This window comes from Oncorhynchus tshawytscha, linkage group LG26 (assembly GCF_018296145.1).
Source record: "Oncorhynchus tshawytscha isolate Ot180627B linkage group LG26, Otsh_v2.0, whole genome shotgun sequence".
In the NCBI taxonomy this organism is placed as follows: Eukaryota; Metazoa; Chordata; class Actinopteri; order Salmoniformes; family Salmonidae; genus Oncorhynchus; species Oncorhynchus tshawytscha.
The window spans coordinates 24,350,167-24,374,714 of record NC_056454.1 but is presented as its reverse complement, the minus strand read 5'-3'; the positions used below and the strand labels follow the sequence as shown (position 1 = coordinate 24,374,714).

Here is a 24,548-nt window from a genome sequence, read left to right as displayed (position 1 = left end):
GTCTGATCTAGTGGGTGTACAGACAGAGGTTAACCTTTCGATTAGGTCATTCTGGTTTAAAAAAAGAGATAGAGACTTTTAAGAAACACCTGAGAAATTAGGAACTATCTAAGCAGGAAAATAGCCATCACACTCCCTCCCTCACTTACTCACTTAACCTTTTACTGCTTTCACAACAATTCTCTTACTCACTCCATCACTTACTAATCAGCTCAATAACATTGGAGCTTATGAGTCTTGTGTGTGCGACAATATTTATGTCTAGTGATTTATGCTCGTCTGACTGTGTGTGTGTTAATGAGTTCATATCCTAACTGGCTTAACCTAACAACAACAGTCTCTCTTCATATGACTATCAGTGTGGGTCTGTGGGTTGTGTCTGTTTTTCCTGTCCCTCTCTTTTCTGGTACTTTCCGCCCAGTTAAGCACAACACTCCTCAGCGGGAGAGGATGACTCAGCACCTGCCCTGATACACATATCTTATCTCCAGTCTCCCACATCACACACACACACACACACACACACGTCAAGGCAAACAGATATATGACCGGTCGCTCACTGGCTGACAGGCTTAGCTGCTGTAATCTGTCTGTGCCGCCAGACAGGCCTCGAACGTCTTAGTACAGTTTTAGATTACAGTGGCAGATAATGTAGACTTGTGGAGGAGGCTATGTCACTGTTTAACAGTTAACTTCTCTCTCTGGAACCTTTTGTGGACATCCACATTCCGCTCTACCTCTCCTCCCCTCTCCCCCAGTGCCCACCATGGCCCCTGCCCCCCCTGACGTAGTCGACCATTACTTGGAGTCTACTGGAGACGACAACGAACACGCCGACTTCCAGAAGGCCAAAGAGAGTCTGGAGGCCAAGCACCGTGAGAGGATGTCCCAGGTGTGTGTGTTTGAGCTAGAGAGAGTCAGTCAGTCAGTTTTGGCACGTCACCGCATTAACAGCGAGAATAGTTACATTCTGCCCATAACACAGCATATCAACACACACACAGGGTGACGATAACTGACCTTGGGTTTATGATGTGATGATGCAAAGGTTCCAAATGAAATGAAATTACCAGTTACCTCACCATGTTATATTAGGGGCATTATCGGATGTGCGTATGTGTGTGTGTGTGTGTGTGTGAGATCCCTTCTCTGATGTGAACTGAAAGGTGTGTTTTCTGATGTATCTCTCTCCAGGTGATGAGAGAGTGGGAGGAGGCAGAGAGGCAGGCCAAGAGTCTCCCTCACGCTGACAAGAAGGCTGTCATTCAGGTACCTGGGCTGTGTGTGCGCGCGCAGTATATATAGTTTTTATTGAACCTGTTATGGCTGCAATCCCGATACCGGGATCGATATGACAACTACCAGTGAATATAGAGGGCGCCAAAATTCAAACCACAGAAATCTCATAATTACAAATCCTAAATCAAATCAAATTTTATTTGTCACATACACATGGTTAGCAGATGTTAATGCGAGTGTAGCGAAATGCTTGGTCACATGCTAAAACATACGTGTCTATCGTTTTAAATCTATTTTCGTTGTTAATCCCACCAAAGTGTCCGATTTCAAATAGGCTTTTCAGCGAAAGCACTACAAACGATTATGTTAGGTCTCCACCAAACCACAATAAGCACAGCCATTTCCCAGCAAAATATAGCCTTCACAAAAACCAGAAATAAAGATAAAATGAATCACTAACCTTGAATTATCTTCATCAGATGACACTCATAGGACTCCATGTTATCTGAGTTTACATTGGCGTGTTAGATTCACTAGTTCCAAAAACATCAAGTGATTTTGCATAGCCACATCATTCAACAGAAATACTCATCATAAATGTAGATGATAATATAGTTATACACGTGGAATTATAGATATACCTCTCCTTAATGCAACCGCTGTGTGTGATTTCAAAAAAACTTTACGGGAAACAAAATGCATGCAATAATCTGAGACGGCGCTCAATTTAAAAACACCACAGCCGCATTGATGGCATCAACATAAACAAGAAATTATATGATAAATATTCCCTTACCTTTGATGATCTACATCAGAAAGCACTCCAGGAATCCCAGGTCCACAATAAATGTTTGTTTTGTTCGAAAATGTCCGTTATTTATGTCCAAATACCTTCTTTTGTTAAAGCGTTTGGTATACATATCCAAACGCTAATTCTGGTTAGCGTTATATCGGACAAAAACTTCAAAAAGTGATATTACCGGTCGAAGAAACATTTCAAACTAAGTACAGAATCAATCATTAGGATGTTTTTAACATATAGCTTCAATAAAGTTCCGGAATATTCTTTCTTGTCTTCGTGAGCAATGGAACGCAAGTGACTACCATGAGGAAAAAGTGGGATCACAAAATGGCTGCTTGATGGACATCTGATATATTCTGCTCTCATTCACTCCCACAACAACATAGAAGCCTCATTATAATTTTTATTGATGGTTGACATCTAGCGGAACCCCTTGGCAGTGCAACATCATTAATATCTCAAGGGGATTTCATTGGGGACTCTGGTGAATTTATACAAACTCAGATTTCTGACTTCCTATTTTGATTTCAACTCAGGATTTTGCCTGCCAATATGAGTTCTGTTATCATTCAGACAGTTTTAGAAACTTCAGAGTGTTTTCTATCCAATACTACTAATAATATGCAAATATTAGCAGCTATGACTGAGGAGCAGGCCGTTTGATATGGGCACCTTTTCATCCAAGCTACTCAATACTGCCCCTGCAGCCATAAAAAGTTAACCTTAATTATGACATAGAGTCATGCTGAAACCAAGGTCTCTTTTACAGATGAGCCCTTACAGATGAGCCCATCAATACACGTGCGTGCCTATGTGCGTGTCAGTAATGTGTGTGTGTGTGTGTGTGTGTGTGTATACTAGTGTGTATGAATGTTTCTGTGTGCTCTTGTGTGCAGCACTTCCAGGAGAAGGTGGAGGCCCTGGAGCAGGAGGCAGCAGGAGAGAGACAGCAGCTGGTTGAGACCCACATTGCCCGGGTGGAGGCCCTGCTCAACAGCTGCCGTCGCATGGCCCTGGATAACTACCGTAGCGCCCTGCAGGCCAACCCACCCAGGGTATATACAGTATATACTGAACAAAAATAAAATATAAACTCAACATGTAAAGTGTTGGTTTCATGAGCTGAAATAAAATATCCCAGAAATGTTCCATACGAACAAAAATATAATTTCTCTCAAATTATTTTACATCTCTGTTAGTGATCATTTCTCCTTTGCCAAGATAATCCATCCACCTGACAGGTGTGGCATAGTAAGAAGCTGATTAAACAGCGTGATCATTACACAGGTGCACTCTGTGCTGGGGACAACAAAAAAATACCTCTCAAAAATGTGCAGTTTTGTCATACAGCACAATGCCACAGATGTCTCAAGTTTTGAGAGAGCATGCAATTGGCATGCTGACTGCAGAAATGTTCAACAGAGCTGTTGCCAGATATTTTAATGTTAATTTCTCTACCATAAGCCACCTCCAATGTTGTTTTAGAGAATTTGGCAGTACATCCAACCGGCTTCACAACCGCAGACCACGTATATGGCGTTGTGTGGGTGAGCTGTTTTCTGATGTCAACATTGTGAATAGTGTCCCATGGTGGCATGGGGTTATGGTATGGACAGGCATAACCTACAGACAATGAACACAATTGGATTTTATCAAGATAGTGTCAAGATCCATTGTCATGCCATCCGCCGCCATCACCTCATGTTTCAGCATGATAATGCACGCCCCCATGTCGCAAGGATCTGTACACAATTCCTGGAAGCTGAAAATGTCCCAGCACCTGTTGCTGACAGGTGTATAAAATCGAGCACACAACTATGTAATCTCTGTAGACAAACATTGGCAGTGGAATGGCCTTACTGAAGAGCTCAGTGCCTTTCAACGTGGCACCGTCATAGGATGCCACCTTTCCAACAAGTCAGTTCGTCAAATTTCTGCCCTGCTAGAGCTGCCCCGGTCAACTGGAAGTGTCATTTTTGTGGAGTGGAAGCGTCTAGGTGCAACAACGGCTCAGCCACGAAGTGATAGGCCACACAAGCTCACAGAACAGGAGCACCAAGTGCTGAAGCGAGTGAAAAGGGTCCTCGGTTGCAACACTCATTACTGAGTTCAAAACTGCCTCTGGAAGCAATCTCAGCACAATAACGGTTTGTCTGGAGCTTCATGAAATTGGGTTTCCATGGCAGAGTAGCCGCACACAAGCCTAAGATCACCATGCGTAATGTCAAGCGTTGACTGGTGTGGTATAAAGCCTGCCTCCATTGGACTCTGGAGCAGTGGAAACGCGTTCTCTGGAGTGATGAATCACGCTTCACCATCTGGCAGTCTAACGGGTTAATCTGGGTTTGGCGGGTGCCAGGAGAATATTACCTGACACAAAGCAGAGAGCCAACTGTAAAGTTTGGTGGATGAGGAATAATGGTCTGGGCCTGTTTTTCCATGGTTCAGTATAGGCCCCTAAATTCCAGTGAAGGGTAATCTTAATCTTAAAAAAAAATTAATATTAGTTCCAGTGAAGGGTAATCTTAATCTTAAAAAAAATGTAATATTAAGATGGGCTAAAGAACACAGACACTGGACAGAAGAACTCTGCCTAGGCTAGCATCCCAGAGTCGCCTATTCACTGTTGACGTTGAGACTAGTGTTTTGCGGGTACTAGTTAATGAAGCTGCCAGTTGAGGACTTGTGAGGCGTCTGTTTCTCAAATTAGACACTCTAATGTACTTGTCCTCTTGCTCACTTGTGCTCCGGGGCCTCTCACTACTCTTTCTATTCTGGTTAGAGCCAGTTTGAGCTGTTCTGTGAAGGGAGTAGTACAGAGCGTTGTACGAGATCTTCAGTTTCTTGGAAATTTCTCGCATGGAATAGTCTTAATTTCCCAGAACAAGAATAGACGAGTTTCAGAAGAAAGTTCTTTGTTTCTGGCCATTTTGAGCCTGTAATCGAACCCATAAATGCTGATGCTCCAGATACTCAACTAGTCTAAAGAAGGCCAGTTTTATTGCTTCTTTAATCAGAACAAACATTTTCAACTGTGCTAAAATAATTGCAAAAGGGTTGTCTAATGATCAATTAGCCTTTTAAAATTATAAACTTGGATTAGCTAACACAATGTGCCATTGGAACACATGAGTGATGTTTGCTGATAATGGGCCTCTGTACGCCGATGTAGATATTCCACAAAAAATCAGCTGTTTCCAGCTACAATACTCATTTACAACATTAACAATGTCTATACTGTATTTCTGATCAATTTGATGTTATTTTAATGGACAAAAATTGTGCTTTTCTTTCAAAAACAAGGACATTTCTAAGTGATCCCAAACTTATATATATATTACATATTATACACACACTACCATAGATATACATATTGTCTATATATATATATATATATCTATCCCTAACCATGTATAATGTACACAGATACTCACTCATTACATACTGTACATATACTCTTACTGTGGATACCCACTGACCAGTCATTCTCACTATAATCAAACACATCCTCACTTGTACACACACGTTGTCCACATCAATACCTCTTATTTCTCTCTTTTAGTTTTTCTGTCTCTCTGTCCCCCTTCTCTCACTTCCTCTCTCCCTCATTTCACTTTCTTCTCCTCCATCCCCCCCCTTAGCCTCGTCAGGTGCTGGGGCTTTTGAAGAAGTATGTCCGTGCGGAGCAGAAGGACAGACAACACACCCTGAAACACTACGAACACGTCCGCATGGTGGACCCCAAGAAGGCTGCTCAGATCCGACCCCAGGTACACCCCCCACCACCACTATAACACACTCCACTACCCATAAGCCCCTATGCTCACCCTTCAACCTACTATAATACACTACATTCAGCCCATTCATTCACTCTGTGTCCCGTGTAACTCCTTTGACCTCAGCACTTCTGACTTCCAGGTGATGACCCACCTGCGTGTGATTGACGAGAGGATGAACCAATCCCTGGGGCTGCTCTTCAAAGTGCCCAGCATGGCCAACAAAATCCAAGACCAAGTTTGTGAGTGTCCGCCCTACTCCTACCCATATACTGCAGTTTCGTGTTATTATTCGGTCCATACACAGTGTAATACTATATTGTGTTATTACAGAGTTTATGTACCGACTATACCTTTTCCTTTCTGGCTTGTTCATTCTGTCTCCTTTTCCTTCTATTTTCCCCTTCTGTCTCTGTCTCTGTGTGTGTAGCAATCCTGATGCAGAGGGTTCAGTCAGAGCTGTCTCAGCAAGTCTCATCTCTGCAGAGTGATGAGAGGGTGAGTTTTATACACAGGCATGCACACTCTCATTCATAAAAATGTTACAATCTCTCCTATCTCACACACACCAGGGCTGGGACCAATTCAGATGGAAGGCAATCAATTCAGGGAGTGATTTAATAAAATAAAATAAAAAAAATATATATGTATATATAAAAAAAATATATATATATATATATATATATATATATAGAACTGTTATTGAAGTTTACTTGATACACACACTGAAAGTCAGTCATGTGTATCCTGTGTTTGCAGACTGATGTCAGGGTGAGCTATGGGAACGATGCCCTGATGCCTGACCAGGCCTACAGCTCTGCCCCTCTGGACACTGGCATGGGCCTGGAAAGACTCGGCTTCATCCACCCAGAGAGTTTCAACCAACCCAACACCGACAACCATGGTAACACACTAACACAACCAGCCTAACACACAGCCCAGAAAACCACGGAAATACACACACAGAACAGCTGTTTCGTGCATTATTTATTAAATTGGTCATGCTCTAAAGCTTTTTGTCAGTGAGTGTTTCCTCTGTTAAAGCAGTTGAGCCTGTTGACGCTCGTCCACTTCCAGATAGAGGTCTGCCCACTCAGCCTGGTAAGTGTGTGTGTGTTCCTATAGTATGTGTATGATTGTGTTTACGCTGCATGGGTATGTTTGTGGTTTCGGTTGTGTTTGTCTCTTTGATTATGTGTGTATGTTTGGATGGTGTGTCACGCCCTGGTCAAAGTATTTTGTGTTTATCTTTATGTATTTGGTCAGGCCAGGGTGTGGCATGGGGTTTTTGTAATTGTGGTGTGTTTGTCTTGGGGTTTTGGTGGTGGTATTGGGATTGTAGCTTAGTGGGTTGTCTAGCAAGGTCTATGGCTGTCTGGAGTGGTTCTCAATCAGAGGCAGGTGCTTATCGTTGTCTCTGATTGGGAACCATATTTAGGCAGCCATATTCTTTGAGTTTGTCGTGGGTGATTGTCCTTAGTGTCCTATGTGTACTTGTTGTTAGTTTGCACCAGATAGGCTGTTTCGGTTTCATTTATTGTTTTTTGTAAGTTCGTGTTTCTTTGTTATATTAAACATGGATCGCAATCGACACGCTGCAGTTTGGTCCGACTCTCCTTCATCACCACTAGAAAACCGTTACAGAATCACCCACAACCAACGGACCAAGCGGCGTGTCAACAGGCAGGAGCAGCCGAAAAAGGAGATGCTCACCAAGGATTTCTGGTCATGGGAGGAGATCTTCGACGGGAGAGGACCCTGGGCTAAACCAGGGGAGTGTAGCTGCCCAAAGGAGCAACAGGAGAAGAGGCAACAGAGGCAGCAGCAGCAGGAGCAGCAACAGCTACAGTGGGAGAGGTTGCACCACCTGGAGATATGGACATGGGAGGAGGAATTGGACGGTAAAGGACCCTGGAATGAGCCTGGAGATTATTGTCGCCCCAAAGCCGAGCTGGAGGCAGCAAAAGCAGAGAGGCGGCATTATGAGGAGCTAGCACGGCAGAGCGGATGGAAGCCCGAGAGTCAGCCCCAAAAATTTCTTGGGGGGCTCACAGGGAGTATGGCTATGCCAGGTAGGAGACCTGCGCAAACTCCCTGTGCTTACCGGGGGCTGGAGAGACCGGGCAGGCACCGTGTTATGCTGTGGAGCGCACGGTGTCTCCAGTGCGGGTGCACAGCCCGGTTCGGTATATTCCAGCTCCTCGTATCGGCCGGGCTAGAGTGGGCATCGAGCCAGGTAAGGTTGGGCAGGCTCGGTGCTCAAGAGCTCCAGTGCGCCTGCACGGTCCGGTCTATCCAGTACCACCTCCACACCCCAGCCCTCCGGTAGCAGCTCCCCGCACCAGGCTTCCTGTGCGTGTCCTCGATCCAGTACCACCAGTTCCAGCACCACACACCAGGCCTTCAGTGTGCCTCGCCTGTTCAGTGCAGCCAGCGCTTTTCTCCTCTCCTGCGCTGCTGGAGTCTCCCGCCTGTTTAGCGCAGCCAGAGCCTTCCTCCTCTACAGCGCTGCCGGAGCCTCCCGCCTGTTCAGCGCAGCCAGAGCCTTCCTCCTCTACAGCGCTGCCGGAGCCTCCCGCCTGTTCAGCGCAGCCAGAGCCTTCCTCCTCTACAGCGCTGCCGGAGCCTCCCGCCTGTTTAGCGCAGCCAGAGCCTTTCTCCTCTCCTGCGCTGCCGGAGTCTCACGCCTATCTAGCGCTGTTAGAGCTTTCCTCATCTCCAGCGCTGCCGGAGTCTCCCGCCTGTTTAGCGCAGCCAGAGCCTTCCTCCGACACAGCGCTGCAGGAGTCTCCCGCCTGTTCAGCGCAGCCAGAGCTGCCAGTCTGCATGAAGCAGCCAGAGCTGTCAGTCTGCATGGAGCAGTCAGAGCTGTCAGTCTGCATGGAGCAGCCAGAGCTGTCAGTCTACATGAAGCAGCCCGAGCTGCCAGTCTGCATGAAGCAGCCAGTCTACATGGAGCAGCCAGAGCTGTCAGTCTACATGAAGCAGCCCGAGCTGCCAGTCTGCATGAAGCAGCCAATCTACATGGAGCAGCCAGAGCTGTCAGTCCGCATGGAGCAGCCAGAGCTGTCAGTCTGCATGGAGCAGCCAGAGCTGTCAGTCCGCATGGAGCAGCCAGAGCTGTCAGTCTACATGAAGCAGCCCGAGCTGCCAGTCTGCATGAAGCAGCCAGTCTACATAGAGCAGCCAGAGCTGCCAGTCTGCATGAAGCAGCCAGAGCTGTCAGTCTGCATGGAGCAGTCAGAGCTGTCAGTCTGCATGGAGGAGCCAGAGCTGTCAGTCTACATGAAGCAGCCCGAGCTGCCAGTCTGCATGAAGCAGTCAGTCTACATGGAGCAGCCAGAGCTGTCAGTCCGCATGGAGCAGCCAGAGCTGTCAGTCCGCATGGAGCAGCCAGAGCTGTCAGTCTACATGAAGCAGCCCGAGCTGCCAGTCTGCATGAAGCAGCCAGTCTACATGGAGCAGCCAGAGCTGTCAGTCTGCATGAAGCAGCCAGAGCTGTCAGTCTGCATGGAGCAGCCAGTCTGCATGGAGCAGCCAGTCTGCATGGAGCTGCCAGTCTGCAAGGAGCTGTCAGTCTGCATGGAGCTGCCAGTCTGCAAGGAGCTGTCAGTCTGCACGGAGCTGTCAGTCTGCACGGAGCTGTCAGTCTGTAAGGAGCTGCCAGTCTGCAAGGAGCTGCCAGTCTGCAAGGAGCTGCCAGTCAGCACGGAGCCGCCAGAGCGGTCAGTCTGTAAGAAGCCGCCAGAGCTGTCAGCCTATATGGAGCAGCTAGTGCCGCCAGTCTGCCCAGCGCCGCCAGTGCCCCCAGTCTGCCCAGCATCGCCAGTCTGCCCAGCGCCATCAGTCTGCCCAGCATCGCCAGTCTGCCCAGCGCCGCCAGATCTGCCAGTCAGCCAGACTCTTCCAGATCTGCCAGTCAGCCAGACTCTTCCAGATCTGCCAGTCAGCCAGACTCTTCCAGATCTGCCAGTCAGCCAGACTCTTCCAGATCTGCCAGTCAACCAGACTCTTCCAGATCTGCCAGTCAACCAGACTCTTCCAGATCTGCCAGTCAACCAGACTCTTCCAGATCTGCCAGTCAACCAGACTCTTCCAGATCTGCCAGTCAGCCAGGATCTGCCAGTCAGCCAGGATCTGCTGAAACCACCAGCCAGCCAGGAGCTGGTAGATCTATCTACCTGCCTGAGCTTCCTCTCACTCCTGAGCTTCCTCTCACTCCTGAGCTTCCTCTCACTCCTGAGCTTCCTCTCACTCCTGAGCTTCCTCTCACTCCTGAGCTTCCTCTCACTCCTGAGCTTTCTCTCACTCCTGAGCTTTCTCTCACTCCTGAGCTTTCTCTCACTCCTGAGCTTTCTCTCACTCCTGAGCTTTCTCTCACTCCTGAGCTTTCTCTCACTCCTGAGCTTTCTCTCACTCCCGAGCTTCCCCTCAGTCCCGAGCTGCCTCGGTCCCGAGCTGTCCTTCAGTCCCGATCTGCTCCTCAGTCCAGTGGGGTTCTGGGTGAGGACTACTAGGCCATGGTCGGCGGCGAGGGTGGACTATCCAGGGACGAAGGGAGAGGGGACTAAGACATTAAAGGAGTGGGGTCCACGTCCCGCGCCGGAGCCGCCACCATGGACAGACGCCCACCCGGACCCTCCCTATTGTTTTGAGGTGCGTTCGGGAGTCCGCACCTAGGGGGGTTCTGTCACGCCCTGGTCAAAGTATTTTGTGTTTATCTTTATGTATTTGGTCAGGCCAGGGTGTGGCATGGGGTTTTTGTAATTGTGGTGTGTTTGTCTTGGGATTTTGGTGGTGGTATTGGGATTGTAGCTTAGTGGGTTGTCTAGCAAGGTCTATGGCTGTCTGGAGTGGTTCTCAATCAGAGGCAGGTGCTTATCGTTGTCTCTGATTGGGAACCATATTTAGGCAGCCATATTCTTTGAGTTTGTCGTGGGTGATTGTCCTTAGTGTCCTATGTGTACTCGTTGTTAGTTTGCACCAGATAGGCTGTTTCGGTTTCGTTTATTGTTTTTTGTAAGTTCGTGTTTCTTTGTTATATTAAACATGGATCGCAATCGACACGCTGCAGTTTGGTCCGACTCTCCTTCATCACCACTAGAAAACCGTTACATGGTGTATGATGCTCTCTCTCTCTGTGTGTGTTGAGTCTCTGCTCTGAGGCCTGAGGAGTTCCATGAGGTGCGGATGGAGAAAGGAGAGTGGCAAAGCGCCAGCTATAGAGTACATCATCAAAAATTGGTACGGAAAACATTCAGTACCTATACTCTGGTACATGTTCGTACATGTATACATCACAAACTGGCTCAGTAGTTCACATGTTTATCATAGAAACGGGAACATGTCTATAATGGCTTATCTGTGCATTGGAGACTTGTTGACACAGTTTTCATCACAGTCTATACCTGTAGAAACACTCAACAAAAACTCACCATATCCAGTTTGATTGACATGTGTTGTGTTGATTATTACCAGGTGTTCTTTGCTGAGGATGTTGGCTCCAACAAAGGTGCCATCATTGGGCTGATGGTGGGCGGGGTTGTCATAGCGACAGTCATCGTCATCACTCTGATCATGCTGAGGAAGAAGCAGTACACCTCCATCCATCACGGAGTCATCGAGGTAAGACAGAGTGTGTGTGTTTGCGTGCGTGCTTGTGTTTGTCTGTGCGTGTGTATTCTGTACCTGTGTGTTAACCTGGTGTGTGTGTTGCAGGTGGATGCTGCAGTGACCCCAGAGGAGCGACACCTGTCCAAGATGCAGCAGAATGGTTATGAGAACCCCACCTACAAGTTCTTCGAACAGATGCAGAACTAAGGAGCTACCCTTTGATCCCTCACTGACCCTGAACCCTCCTTAACCCCTCACACCTAGGCCCCGTTGCATTTTGGTCCCTAAACCCTTCTCCTCGCTCCTACTCTTAATTTCAATGGATCTTAAAGGACTGGATTGGTGAAACCAGTATGACTGAAGCTCCACGTAAATCTATTGGGTTAGAAAGAGCCGTGGTCATATTACTTATAGCTACCCAGGGGTGGTGAAGGCCAAGGGACTAGGAGGCTAAATGGAACCAAGCCACACACTCACCATCTCTTCCTCGTAGAGTGCAGCACATCAACATCCATAGCTGGCATTAGTCAGACAAGGGTATCCTTCTTCACCTACACATTTTTAGCCAATCACAGGTGAGATCCTGTAGCGTTTGTACAGAGTAGAGAAACACATTGATTTATCTGTCCATGTATCTGTGGGTTGGCCCTCCCCCACAGTACAGCACTCACATCTCTAAGAGGGCTAAACAGAGGCCTCATATACACCTGTAATCTTCCTCCCTCTGAAGTACTCTCCTCTCCCCCCCCTCCTCCCTCCATCTCTCCCACTGCCCCTCAGATGACGGCTGTGCTGTTTTTGGTGATGATATAACAGCTCTTAGTGCTAGTGAAGGGAGGATGGGCTCAGTCTACCCTGAGCTCCTCTCTGCAGGATTATATCCCAAGAGTTTCAGGTTTGTTTTTCAGGTAAAACATATATACAAAATATATATATATATATATATATATATATATAATGTCCTCAGAAATATGTAAATGAAGAAATATTGAATGTTTTTATTTTGTGCAAAATGTATTGAAACAAGGCAGAAAAAAGCTGTAACTATATGTAGTGCATGGTGATATTGATGACGGATATACATAGAGAACCTGGCTCCTGTCGTGGGGACTGGGCCTCACATGTACACTTAGCAGGATCGAACATTTTACTGTCTTCTTTTATCTTGTGATATGAAGAGAAAAAAAGTTTTTCAAATCTGTTTTTTTGTTGTCACGGAGACATGCTTTAAACAGAATCTGTGCTCTCCTTTGTTTTCTCCTCCCCCATGCCTCATTCTGTCTTAGCTGCATGCTCTATATGTAATATGAAGTGTAATAGTATCTGAAAGGAAGTCGAATGTGTTACTGTTTGTGTTCTATGCACTCATTTAGAGTCAGATGATTTACTGGTATTACTGCTCTGTTTATCGGCACTCCCTGTCTGTTAACTGATATTCCATGTCCATAGAATTGTGTTTCAGCTCCATTCCTCATTTTATTTCAGAAATCTTTCCAATTCCTATATCATCTGTGAATATCTATGAATATAATTTATGGAACAGAAATAATCTATATTTTTCTCAGGCTTTCACTCATTTTCTTTCTTTCCCACCCTCTGTCCCATAGACCCCCCCCCCCTGCTCCCCATCCCTTCTCTATCCCATAGACCCCCCTGCTCCCCATCCCTTCTCTATCACTCCCTCTCTCTGTCCCATAGACCCCCCCCCCTGCTCCCCATCCCTTCTCTATCACTCCCTCTCTCTGTCCCATAACCCCCTGCTCCCCATCCCTTCTCTATCACTCCCTCTCTCTCCCATGTCCCCCATCCCTTCTCTATCACCCCCCTCTGTCCCATCCCCATCCCTTCTCTATCACTCCCTCTCTCTGTCCCATAGCCCCCCCCAACAGCCTTGCTCCCCATCCCTTCTCTACTACTCCTTCTCTCTTTGTGCTGTGTCGGCTTGGTGTGTGTGCGGCGCTTTGGAGTTGGTATAAGAGAATTAGTTTATGTTGATAGAGATGGGCAGGGATCGAGTGTGATAAAAATTAGAACGTACAAATCTGACATTCCCTGACACCTTTCGTATCATCACTCTTCACACACACATTCCCTCCAGTGTTTGATACATGTACCTGTGTTTCATGGTGGATATCCCCCTTCTTGCTTGTCTTGTCAAATCTCGAAGTCTCAGACCTCCTGAATTTAAAAGCAGAGGCTAAAGAAATACTGACCTCAGACCAGTTTGATGGTAAAATTGATCTCGGACCAATGTGTGCGAGGTGAAAAACGGACCTGATCCCAGATTCACAAAACACGTATTGTGCAAAAACCTAAGAAAAATAAGCTCCTAAGTGCAATTCCTCAACAATCTTATTTTCTTACGAACATCTCATATCTTCTTGCCATTAAAAAAAAAGGTGTCTAGCTAGCCATGGCAAATGTGTTAGCATATTCCTTACTGAAAATACTGTTGTAAAACATGTTCTTGGATTTAAAATAATCAATACTGAAACTTTCAGATGAAGGTTGAGTGAATTAAATATGTTCAATTGCTTTCATGAGCTTTTTCTCTCACTGCCCTGAGTTTAGCTATATCTTGGAATTAAGGACATTGTTGAAAATAATCTAATTTATTAATGTTTTTCTCAAGGCAAAACATAAGAAATAGCGCAATTGTTTTCCCCAATAACCTTTGAAGAATAGCAACTTGATTTCCTTCTTAAATCTATAGTTAAGGAAAAAAATGCCAGTTAAGAATACATTTAAGGTTTTGTGAATCTGGGTCCTGATATGGAGGGCACAACGTCAATGTTTAGATCAGATGTCATTGTCTATTAGGTAGTGTTTGTTACATTTCTATCTGCACCATTCAGAATGTTTCACCTCACTGAACACACCCCAGATCTGGGATCAGTATTTAGAGGCAGTAGTAGAGACCAGACATACCCCCTCCCAAAATTAAGTCAAACTACAGCCTCCAATAGACATGAATGTGACATTCATATTGTGCAATTATTCCACAGATCTACACACACACAAACTGAATCAGGTAAATGTGTTGTCAAGGATTCTCGTGCCATATTTCATTTGTTAATTCTGACTTTCGTTGTACCTTTACAAAGCTTTCTACACACATCCCATCAATAAAAAAAAATGTTATGTACATACAGAGCTCTGCTCTATTCATGACAGAGCTTGAGTACTGTGTGAATGACAAGTGTTTTATATAGGAGGAACTATAAAACATTTGAAAACGTTATGGCGCAAAAGAGTGTGTTTGTGTATACACATTACATTGGAGCAATGTTACACTGAGTCCTTAGGAAAAAACTTGAAATTTTAATCCCCCTGGAGGACAGAAAATGTCCAGCTCATCAGGGAAAAAGACACTCAAAATAAAATACAAAACAGATCATTTATAAATGGAAAATATGAAAATACACTGTCCTTGTGGCTATCAAAAACATGGAGAACCGGTATATACAATGGAAAGGATACTAAGCTACAGATAAAGGAACAAAAAAAATGCAAAGCTCATATTTCAAGCACAGACACTCCTTCACTCAAACGCTCATGCACACACACTGAGGCACACACACAATATCCAGACACTCCTTCACTCAAACACACACACACACAATATCCACAGACACTCTCCCGCCCTGGTTAAAATAAAATAAGAAAACAACCTCCCCATCCTGCCTCAGCCCCGTCTCCAATCAAACCCAAAGGAGTAGGATGAAGTTGCCCATAGACAGTTACGGTCAGTTTATTATTTCCACCTTCTAATGGTTAAGCTTAGGGCTGGTCATAGTAGTCTGATCCTAGATCTGTGCCTATGGGCAACTTCTACCCTTATCAAAGAGCCCCAGGCTCCTCCCCCTCAGCTGTCCTGTGCGGAGGCGTACACAGTGGTGATGGGCTGGCCAATTCCGTGCAACTGAATGCGGGCCAGCTTCTTCTGCTCACACTCAGTCACCAGGTTGTTGAGCTCAGCAGCGCTGTAGCCAATCAGAGTCCTCAGGTCACACACAAACTTGTAGACAAAGCGCTTGCCCTGCACCTTGCTGATCATGTCCCCATCATAGTAATACCTGAGAAAATAATCAGATTAAGTATCCTTTTACACTCATACCTGTATAGGGGTTGAAAATGGCAGATTTGTGCACCGATAAGCACCTACATTGGAATGCAGTGGCTGTACATTAACATGCTATGAAATGGCCAGAGCCCAGGCCCTACGTTTCACAGCGCTGTATGGGTTTTGACTGACAGCTGTTCTGAACTTGAGCACTGCACGGGACAAGAAGTTGCCCACATCCCTCCCGCTAATTGGGCAACTTTTGCAAACGTTTTGTTATCGGAGTGAGAGAAATGCTGTAAAGAGGACTCAATGTATTTTGAAAGATGAGATGTTGAGGATTATAATAAATACCGCTGTGATGCCATACAAGCACTACACATTTCCATATCATAATTCAAAAGGCACTTGCACATCTGAGCTAGGTTTTTTGCAGGTGCATGGTAACAGTTGAATAAGATGAGGGAGAAAAAAGAAACCCGCACACTGCTCTCAATAGTAATCACTGATCTTTAATACGCCTTACGTATCGGCCTCACGGCCTTCGTCAGAGCTTGAGAGTTTTATTTATTAGCACCCTTATGTAGATATAGCTCCACCCACATCCGTTCCATGCATCGAATGGGGTTGAGTCGAGGGAAAATACAGGTTACCAAATATAACAATGTGCATTTCATAAATATTCTAATAGTGTTAACATAAAACATATTTGTAAAACCACGTTGTCCTCATTCTGGTTTTACAGACATGTTTACGTAAACACTTAATTAGAATATTTCTGAAATGCACATGGTTATATTTGGTGTATGGAACAGATGTGGGTGGAGCTATGTCTACATAAGGGTGCTACGTCGTGTTTTTTCTTCTCACATTTCCATAAAACACTCATGTCATTTACAGTGTCAACGTTTATGGCCACTATATTCGAGGTAGAAGATGACATGGCGTCATAACCTGGGCTGTTCTGAACAGAGTATATCAGTCTATTTTTAAGATCATATGTTGTGGAACACACACCTGAATCTTTCTATGCACACCAAAACATCTCTGAATTGCCTTGTGAAACTAACACTAAGATTGGATTTTATAACTTAGCTAGTCATGTTGGTAAAAGAACAAGCTTTCAAATGATGGCCTCCTGACCCAGATTGCGATTGATAAATGGGCCGTTTTTGGATTGCGTAAACAACAATAACTGTGTGATGGGGATACCGGGTTGTGTTCCAAACAAAACAACTACAAGTGTGCTTGCTCTAGTTCCTCAACGGCACAGCTAGGAGAGCTCAAAGAAAGCATATTATAGTTCAATACATTTTTTCATAAAAGTGCATTGAAATTACTTAGGAACTGTGCATTTTGGAGAAGTGTGTGGCCACTTGGAGACACCAGTTAGTCCTCTCACTCAAACCTTTGTCATTTGTTTTCTTCTTATGTTGCACCTACCACACATTTTACAGGAATATCCTAATCATGTGACTGAATGTATTCACAGTATGTTCATATTTAGCTATCAACAAATGCGGCAAAAAGTACAGTATATGTAAAATGCACAAAACGTTTACAGTGTAATGTTTGAATTCAGTCGTGTCAGGTTAACTGTTGTTTACGCACATTTGGGCTTTTCCCATCATTTTCCCATAACCTCCAAACTGTTCCCTTTCAATTGCTACCATGCTTATGCATATGAATTTCATATTTCTTCTGTAAGAAACCTTTCAATTTAGCCCTATCATAGGCCAAAGGGCTCAAATGAAACAAGACAAGAAATCTATGCAAAGGAAATTTAAGAGAGGAAAATGGGGGGGGGACAGGCCGATTGACATACCTGAGTGCTCGGCTGAGTTTCTCGTAGTTCATGGTCGGCTTGTTCTTGCGGTGGCCCCATTTCTGGGCAACCAGTTCAGGCTGGTTGAGTTTGAACTCTCCCTCCTCTCCCACCCAGGATATACAGTCTCTAGCATCCTTATCAGTCAACAGCTCCAACAGGAACTGCCACAGTTGGATCTGACCATTGTTACCTGCAAGGACAGGTGAGAGGACGTTTGTGTGTTCGTGTGTGTGTGTGTGTACATCCACATCAGATTTGAGCACATACACTTACACCATTAAGGCACTCATAAAAAACATCAAGACTTATGCTCTTCAGGTGTACGCACACATGTATGCATACCTGTGCGGTTGCCAGGTGAGCTGCGTTCCTCTCCTCCGGAGATGCGGGGTGTTTTGGGGCCGCGGCTCTGCTTCAGCACCTTAATGGTGGTGTGCGAGGTCGGCACAGCAGCCGGGATGATCTGGACCTCTGGTGGCGGAGACAGAAGGTTCAAACACTCAAAAACATACATGATTAAGTTAGACACTGATCTATGGTCAGTTTGGTGTTCCTAATTAAAAGCGCACACCCAGAGAAAATTATTTTAATGTGGAGGTGCTGACTAACGGGAAATAAACTGTAAGCTATAAAAAAAAAACATCAATGTTTCGGCATCACCGTGCCTTCTCAAGACCCCGAAGAAGGCACAGTGATGCTGAAACAATTTTTTTTTATAGCTTACAGTTTATTTCCCGTTAGTCAGCACCTCCACATTAAAATAATTTTCTCTGGGTGTGCACCAGCTCATGCTTTTTATTACAGGCAACAACTCACACAGGGGAAAGATAGTGTGGTAGGTGCATTCAGGGTGACAGTGAGTCAGAGAGAGAGGAAATAAACATACGTTGGTCGATGGTGACTGTGGCCTCCTGGCCAGACTGGTCCTGACTGGCCAACACATCTGTAAAGAACAGGGACAGCCAGGGACAGATACAGTATGAGCTAAAAACCAACTTCAATTAACATGCTTGGCCAGGCTCTCAATCCCCTTTCATAGCCTCTATCCCTTCAGAATTTTCAGATCTGAACACACTAGGAACAAACTGGTTGAATCAATGTTTCCACATCATTTCAATGAAATCAACGTGGAATAGACTCCCTGTAGCCGATGTGAGTAAGACTAGACGGATTAACAATACGAACACTCAAAAGCATGCGCTGACCAGTTGGCTAGTGTCTTGACTGACATTTTCAACCTCTGCCTTACCCAGTCTGTAATACCTACGTTTCAAGCAGACAACCATAGTCCCTGTGCCCAAGATCGAAGGTAACCTGCCTAAATGACTACTGCCCCATAGCACTCACATCTGTAGCCATGAAATGCTTTGAAAGGCTGGCCGTGGCTCACATTAACAACATAATCCCAGGCACCCTCAACCCACTCCAATTCGCATACCGCCCCGACAGATCCACAGATGATGCAATCTCTATTGCACTCCACACTGCCATTTCCCACCTGGACAAAAGGAACATCTATGTGAGAATGCTGTTTCCTCAGAGCTCATCACTAAGCTATGGACCCTAGGACTGAACACCTCCCTCTGCAACTGGATCCTGGACTTCCTGACAGGAAGTAGGTAGTGAGTGTAGGCAACAACACATCCGCCACGCTGACCCTCAATGCGGGGGCCCCTCAACGGTGCGTGCTAAGTCCCTTCTTGTACTCTCTGATCACCCACGAATGCGTGGCCGCTCACAACTCCAACACAACTATTACATTTGCCGATGACACGACGTTGGTATGCCTGATCACCGACGATGATGAGACAGCCTATAGGGAGGTCAGAAACCTGGCATTATGATGATCACTAAGGTCCTATCATGATCCAAACACACCGTAACAGTTGTGAAGAGGGCATGACAATGCATCTTCCCCCTCAGGAGGCTGAAAAGATTTGGCATGGGTCCTCAAAAGGTTATACAGCTGCACCATCGAGATCATCCTAATTGGCTGCATCCCTGCCTGGTTTGGCAACTGCTTGGCATCTGACCAGAAGGTGCTACAGACGGTAGTGTGTACGGCCCAGTACATCACTGGGGCCGATCTCCCTGCCATCCAGGACCTCTATACCAGGCGGTTTCAGAGGAAGGCCCTAATAAATGGTTTAAGACTCCAGTCACCAAAGTCATAGACTGTTCTCTCTGCTACCTGCACGACAAGCGGTACCGGAGCACCAAGTCTGGGACCAAAAGGCTCCTGAACAGCTTCCATCCCCAAGCCATAGGACTGCTGAAAAGTTCATTAAAAGGATACCCTGACTATTTGCATTGATACCCTTTTTGGGGGGCCATTGACTCTACCCACACACTACACTTACACTCTAACACACACTACATATGCATATTGACACCACACACACACTGCTGTTCTGTTTATTATCTATCCTGATAGCCTAGTCACTTTTACCCCTACCTACATGTACCTCAATTACCTTGTACTCCTGCACATTGACTCTGTACTGGTACTCCTTGTATATAGCCTTGTTATTTTATTGTGTTACCATTTCCTTTTTTGATTGTGCTATTTTTTTGTCATTTTTAACTCTGCATTTTTGGGAAAGGGCTCGTAAGTAAGCATTTCACGCAGTTTACCCACTGTTCCTAGGCCGTCACTGTAAATAAGAATTTGTTGTTAACGGACTTGCCTAGATAAATAAAAAATAAAAAAATGTGACGAATACAATTTTATTTGATGTCTGTTCTCAGTGGGAAGGGACAAAGTATGTGTAAACAATATGGTTATTATGGCTCTACTTAGGCTAACCCTTAACCCTAACACACTAACTCAGTGACTCACACTTGCGAAGCAGCTCCAGGTGGCTCCAGAGGATCTCTCCACTGGGGACCCTCTGCAGGAACTCGTCCTGGGTGAAAGTGCAGAGGTCGCAACCCAGGATGTGAATCCCACCCACCTCCATCTCGTCAATGCTGAACTCCTTCATCACCCACACTGCCCAGTGGATCACCTGGTCTGCCGTCCATTGTACTGGGTCTGAGAGGAGAGACACATTACAAGACTGTTAGGATGCGGACTACAGCTTTTTTGTCTGTTAAAAATGTCAAGGCAACTGCAGCAAACTGGCCTCACTTTGTACAATGGTGTGTAACTGCCTGATTAATTATGTTTTTATGTTTCAGAGTGTGCGTGTATCTGTGTTGTGTCTTATTCATGTGTTTCAGTGTGTGTACTCATCACCGTAGGGTATCCCCAGGCGGACCTGCTCCTTGCGGTAGCCCTCCAGTGCGGCGGCCCAGCGGGTCACCTGCTCCGATGTGTCGTCTGACAGGGAAGAGCGCTCCACTGAGATCAGCTGGCCCTCCTCCTCCATCAGGGTGCCCTCTTCCCCCGCTGCATCTGGGTCGATCACCACCTCCACCGTCTCCACCGGCTTCACAATCTCCAGGATGTTCAGCTTCTCCTCGCCTGGATGAAAGGAGGCAGGGGGGGGTGAGTGGAGGTTAGAGTGCGATTCAATAGTATCGACAGTCTAATTGTTATGGTGCAACATTTGTGTGCGTCTATAGTTTGGGTGCCTGGGTTTTGATAAAGTCTTAGTGCAGTCTTATGTGTGTACCTGGCTTGGTGATGATCTGTAGGCTGAGTTGCACTGTGCCATCGGTCTTCACTCCCTGATCAAAGAGGCTGTGGTCTGGATGTAGCTGGAAAGACAGAAAGAAAGTGGACGGGAGAGGGAGAGAGAAAAGGACAGAATAATAAGAGAGGAGGGAGCAAATGGGAGGGTCAGAAAGGGAGATCATAATAAATTAGATAATGCTAAACACATTTCTCCATCAAATGATAAACTCTAAAACACATGAGACTCTCCATTAGTATCAGGTCAGACAGATATTTCAACCCCTTAAATACAGGCCTCTATCAGTACCTGGATGTCCTGTAGACAGATCTCATATCCGTCCAATGGCATCTGGATACGGGGCTCCAGGAGCTTCTTCAGGTTACCGATTGGCTCATTGATGTCGATGTCCTGTTGGATCAGATCGGCTGATGTGATGGTCTGCTCCTCAACCCTGAAAATGACACAACCACACAAACAAAAACACACAAATAGTAACGTTAAGTCATCAGTAGTAGGGAGGGAGCTGGGTTTGAATTGATGGGCTTATGGGTGCCTTTTCACATTGTAAAATATATCACACACCCCTCCTCCAGACACTCCTGTTTCTCCTGTCCATCGATCTCGATCTCTATCATCTCCTCGGTCTCGCTTTTAGACATCGCTGTACACCAAGATTAAACCTATTCTGAAGAAAAGACAGGCAGGGGGTAAGTATCAATCAACATTTAGATTACATCAATTATTTTCTGATGTTATGTTAAAAACACATATAATGGCTTCACATCAGATATCATCAATTATGAACCAGGTAATTTGAGCCCTGGATGCTGATTGGTATATTTAAGCAATAAGGACCTAGGGGTTGTGGTATATGGCCAGTATACCATGTGACCAATATACCACAGCTAAGGGCTGTTCGTGGTCACAACGCAACATAGAGTGCCTACAGCCCTTAGCTGTGGTATATTGGCCATATATCACAAACGGGAGGTGCCTTATTGCTATTATGAAACATGTTACCAACATAATTAGAAGAGTAAAAAAAATGTTTATCGTCATACCCGTGGTATATTGTTTCATATACAATTAAAATAACATTGAGGAATAGCAACAAAATTGTCACTTCAGTAAAACATTTAGTAAATTACCTTGAATGCATTTAATGAAAAGTGGCATTTTACCAAATAAAATGCTTAAAAAAATAAAATCTACAAGGTTCATGACCAGTGACTGACAGTTTTGATGAATAGAGTTCATCGGTTTCTCATTGGGCGGCAGAGAGTTGTGTGCGCTTAAGTACTAACTCCAGGGCGAGGCCTCTCCAACGCATAGGCCTTGCGGTGGGCCATTAGTTTATAAATCATGACATAAACTTTATCAATTTAACGCCCTTGAAAGCAAACACTTCGTGTATATATATATCGGTACGAATACTCATTTTACGCGTAGCATAGCTCTACAATGTTGTAGCAATACAAAGCTCGCTAGCCAGCATATTTGTCAGCGATGTTACGTGGAGGGGTGAGGCAAGCGCCAAACGGGGGTTGGTTCTCATGTGAAATACACAATTGATACTGACTGTAAAAAAAGTATTCACTAAAATAACTGATTTAAATGTCGATGAAAATATACTATGAAACTTATAATCTGGAAAACTTTGAAACGGAAATGGAAGAAACGGAAACAAAACAGCAGAGGGGCAAATGCAAAGGAGCCGGAAATCCTGGCTAAGTTTACAGTGTTGTCTAGACTTCCGAGAGCGGTGAGGGGAAAATTCCGGAGTAATTTGCTCGATTATAAAATTATATTTAGCTAGCTATGACATTAAGAAAGCTTATTTATATTTGGCTAACCGTATAACGTATCAACACGGCGAACAACTGGACCGCGCAAGCTGTCGTTGGCATTAGCTAGCACTATACCTAGCTAGCTAACGTTAGTAGCAAACGTGTCGAAAGTTGGATTTGGGATTTGAGGTACATCGAAGGCAACTCATTTTAGAAAGCTATTTTGTAGTTGTAAAGTCGTCTGAAAACTATTCATTTCAGTAGTATTTAGGATTTGATGTTATTGCTTTTAGTTAGGTTAATGCATCCACCATGGCATGTGGCATAACATTAGCGGATCAACAAGCTAACGTTAGTTAGCTAGCAGCTAACTTGCAAACATAGTTTGATACAAAAAGCGGGAAGACCGATGAGGCATAGTAAAAGGAGATACACTTCCTGTCATATATTATGGATTTCATATATATAAATTAAAAATAGTTAATACTCATACCTCTTCAAATGTACACTCCACGATTGTGGACTTGCTATGAGTCGATGTAGGATAACAAGCTAGCTAGCCTTCACTCAAATCGAATTCATGCAAGTTTTTGGTCAACGAGGGGGCGGGGACAAGCTTGCCTTTTAGACAGACCAGCGTTTACTCTTGTAAACAAATACATAATGATATTTGGTTGTAATGAATTATGTATATGTATGTGATGTTTGAATCAAGCATAATTACAGACTTTTAGCATTTAACCCACTTGGAACAACAGGCTGTTGTAGATAGTCGCTGTATGCTTGCACTTATGTATTGAAATAAACCAGCCATCAGTAGTTCTTATTCCACAATGTCCCTCCCATAGATATCCTAGTAAATTCTAAATTTGAATATGTTATTAATAAAATCCCCAAACAAACATGTAAAGTGAATGAGTTCTTATTACAGAAGGATGTGTTATTAATTTCAAAGTGTTATCTAGTATACACTTGCACTTGACCCCCACCCCTTTCTAGATCAGACTTTGCTGATACATGTTACTACTTTATTGAGGAAAAGTGTGCCTGGGATATGTTTTCTTAAGATGAATGCACTAACTGTAAGTCGCTCTGGATAAGAGAATCTGCTAAATTACTAAAATGTAATTATCTAAATAGTATCCTATTGCTGCAGTGCCTGTTCATAATGAATACATATTGTATGTAATGTTGATATATCTAGTCACCAAGAATACTAATCTTGTACCAGTAAGTGACATATGCATAATGCTCAGACACCTCAAACATTCTCACTCCAAAAATAATTTCCCAAGGGAAGAAGCAAGTAAGCAAGGAGTGGGTGGTAGGCAATAGACTGATTTCAGACTGGGCAACACATTCAGTAGCCATGATCAAATCAAATTGTATTTGTCACATGTGGTGAATACAACAGGTGTAGTAGACCTTACAGTGAAATGCTTACTTACAAGCCCAACCTCTTAAGGATCTGCCCCTTTTTTTGATACATTTTTGCCTAAAATGACTCAAATCTAACTCTAGCTCAGACCCTGAAGCAAGGATTTGCATATTATTTGAAAGGAAAAACTCTTGGAAGTTTGTGGAAATGTGAAAGGAATGGAGGAGAATATAACACAATGTATCTGGTAAAAGATCATTCAAAGAAAAAACCAACCGTTCTTTTGAATTTTTTTGTGCCATCTTTGAAATGCAAGAGAAAGGCCGTAATGTATTATTCCAGCCCAGTTGCAATTTAGATTTTGGCCACTAGATGTGCAAAGTTTTAGACTTATCCAATGAACCATTGCATTTCTGTTCAATATTTTGTATCAAGACTGCCC

At 44.6% G+C, this 24,548-nt stretch overlaps 2 protein-coding genes across 5 annotated transcripts in view; one reads left to right on the top strand and one right to left on the bottom strand.

Moving 5' to 3' along the window:
* Positions 1-12,631, top strand: part of LOC112225405 (amyloid-beta A4 protein-like) — a 29,794-nt gene extending 17,163 nt beyond the window's left edge. The window contains exons 7-17 of one of the 2 annotated variants that reach the window (XM_042306341.1): positions 759-892; positions 1,195-1,269; positions 2,938-3,096; positions 5,683-5,811; positions 5,960-6,059; positions 6,248-6,315; positions 6,577-6,721; positions 6,865-6,918; positions 10,970-11,061; positions 11,296-11,442; positions 11,536-12,631. In XM_042306341.1, coding sequence (XP_042162275.1) covers positions 759-892; positions 1,195-1,269; positions 2,938-3,096; positions 5,683-5,811; positions 5,960-6,059; positions 6,248-6,315; positions 6,577-6,721; positions 6,865-6,918; positions 10,970-11,061; positions 11,296-11,442; positions 11,536-11,637 — 1,205 coding nt within the window. In that variant the 3' untranslated portion in view covers positions 11,638-12,631. Of the gene's footprint in view, positions 1-758; positions 893-1,194; positions 1,270-2,937; positions 3,097-5,682; positions 5,812-5,959; positions 6,060-6,247; positions 6,316-6,576; positions 6,722-6,861; positions 6,919-10,969; positions 11,062-11,295; positions 11,443-11,535 lie in introns of both variants that reach the window. The other variant, XM_042306340.1, reaches the window with a different exon arrangement.
* Positions 12,632-14,734: 2,103 nt separating this feature from the next.
* On the bottom strand, positions 14,735-23,516 carry LOC112225404 (GA-binding protein alpha chain-like). Of its 3 annotated transcripts, none has more exons than XM_042306343.1 (10): positions 23,222-23,516; positions 21,524-21,621; positions 21,248-21,392; positions 20,939-21,023; positions 20,560-20,787; positions 20,161-20,355; positions 18,208-18,264; positions 17,664-17,792; positions 17,319-17,511; positions 14,735-15,506 (listed from the first exon to the last, which is right to left on the bottom strand). In XM_042306343.1, exons 2-10 carry the CDS (start codon positions 21,598-21,600, stop codon positions 15,296-15,298), a joined length of 1,320 nt encoding a protein of 439 aa, XP_042162277.1. In that variant the 5' UTR covers positions 21,601-21,621; positions 23,222-23,516; the 3' UTR covers positions 14,735-15,295. The 3 variants fall into 3 exon arrangements, with proteins under 3 accessions (XP_042162277.1, XP_042162276.1, XP_042162278.1); XM_042306342.1 differs by having other exon boundaries at positions 21,524-21,626; positions 23,222-23,515; XM_042306344.1 differs by lacking the exon at positions 23,222-23,516 and adding an exon at positions 22,090-22,585 and having other exon boundaries at positions 21,524-21,626.
* Between the last annotated feature and the right edge of the window lie 1,032 nt (positions 23,517-24,548).

Bases quoted from the DNA above. Each gene is read 5' to 3' on its own strand.
- LOC112225404 (XM_042306343.1), bottom strand. From the start codon at position 21,600: ATGTCTAAAAGCGAGACCGAGGAGATGATAGAGATCGAGATCGATGGA. The intron at 21,024-21,247 runs GTACTGATAGAG...CTGTCTTTCCAG, and splicing joins TCTGTCTACAGGACATCCAG to CTACATCCAGACCACAGCCT. The intron at 15,507-17,318 runs GTATGTCAATCG...TTATTTTCTCAG, and splicing joins AAACTCAGCCGAGCACTCAG to GTATTACTATGATGGGGACA.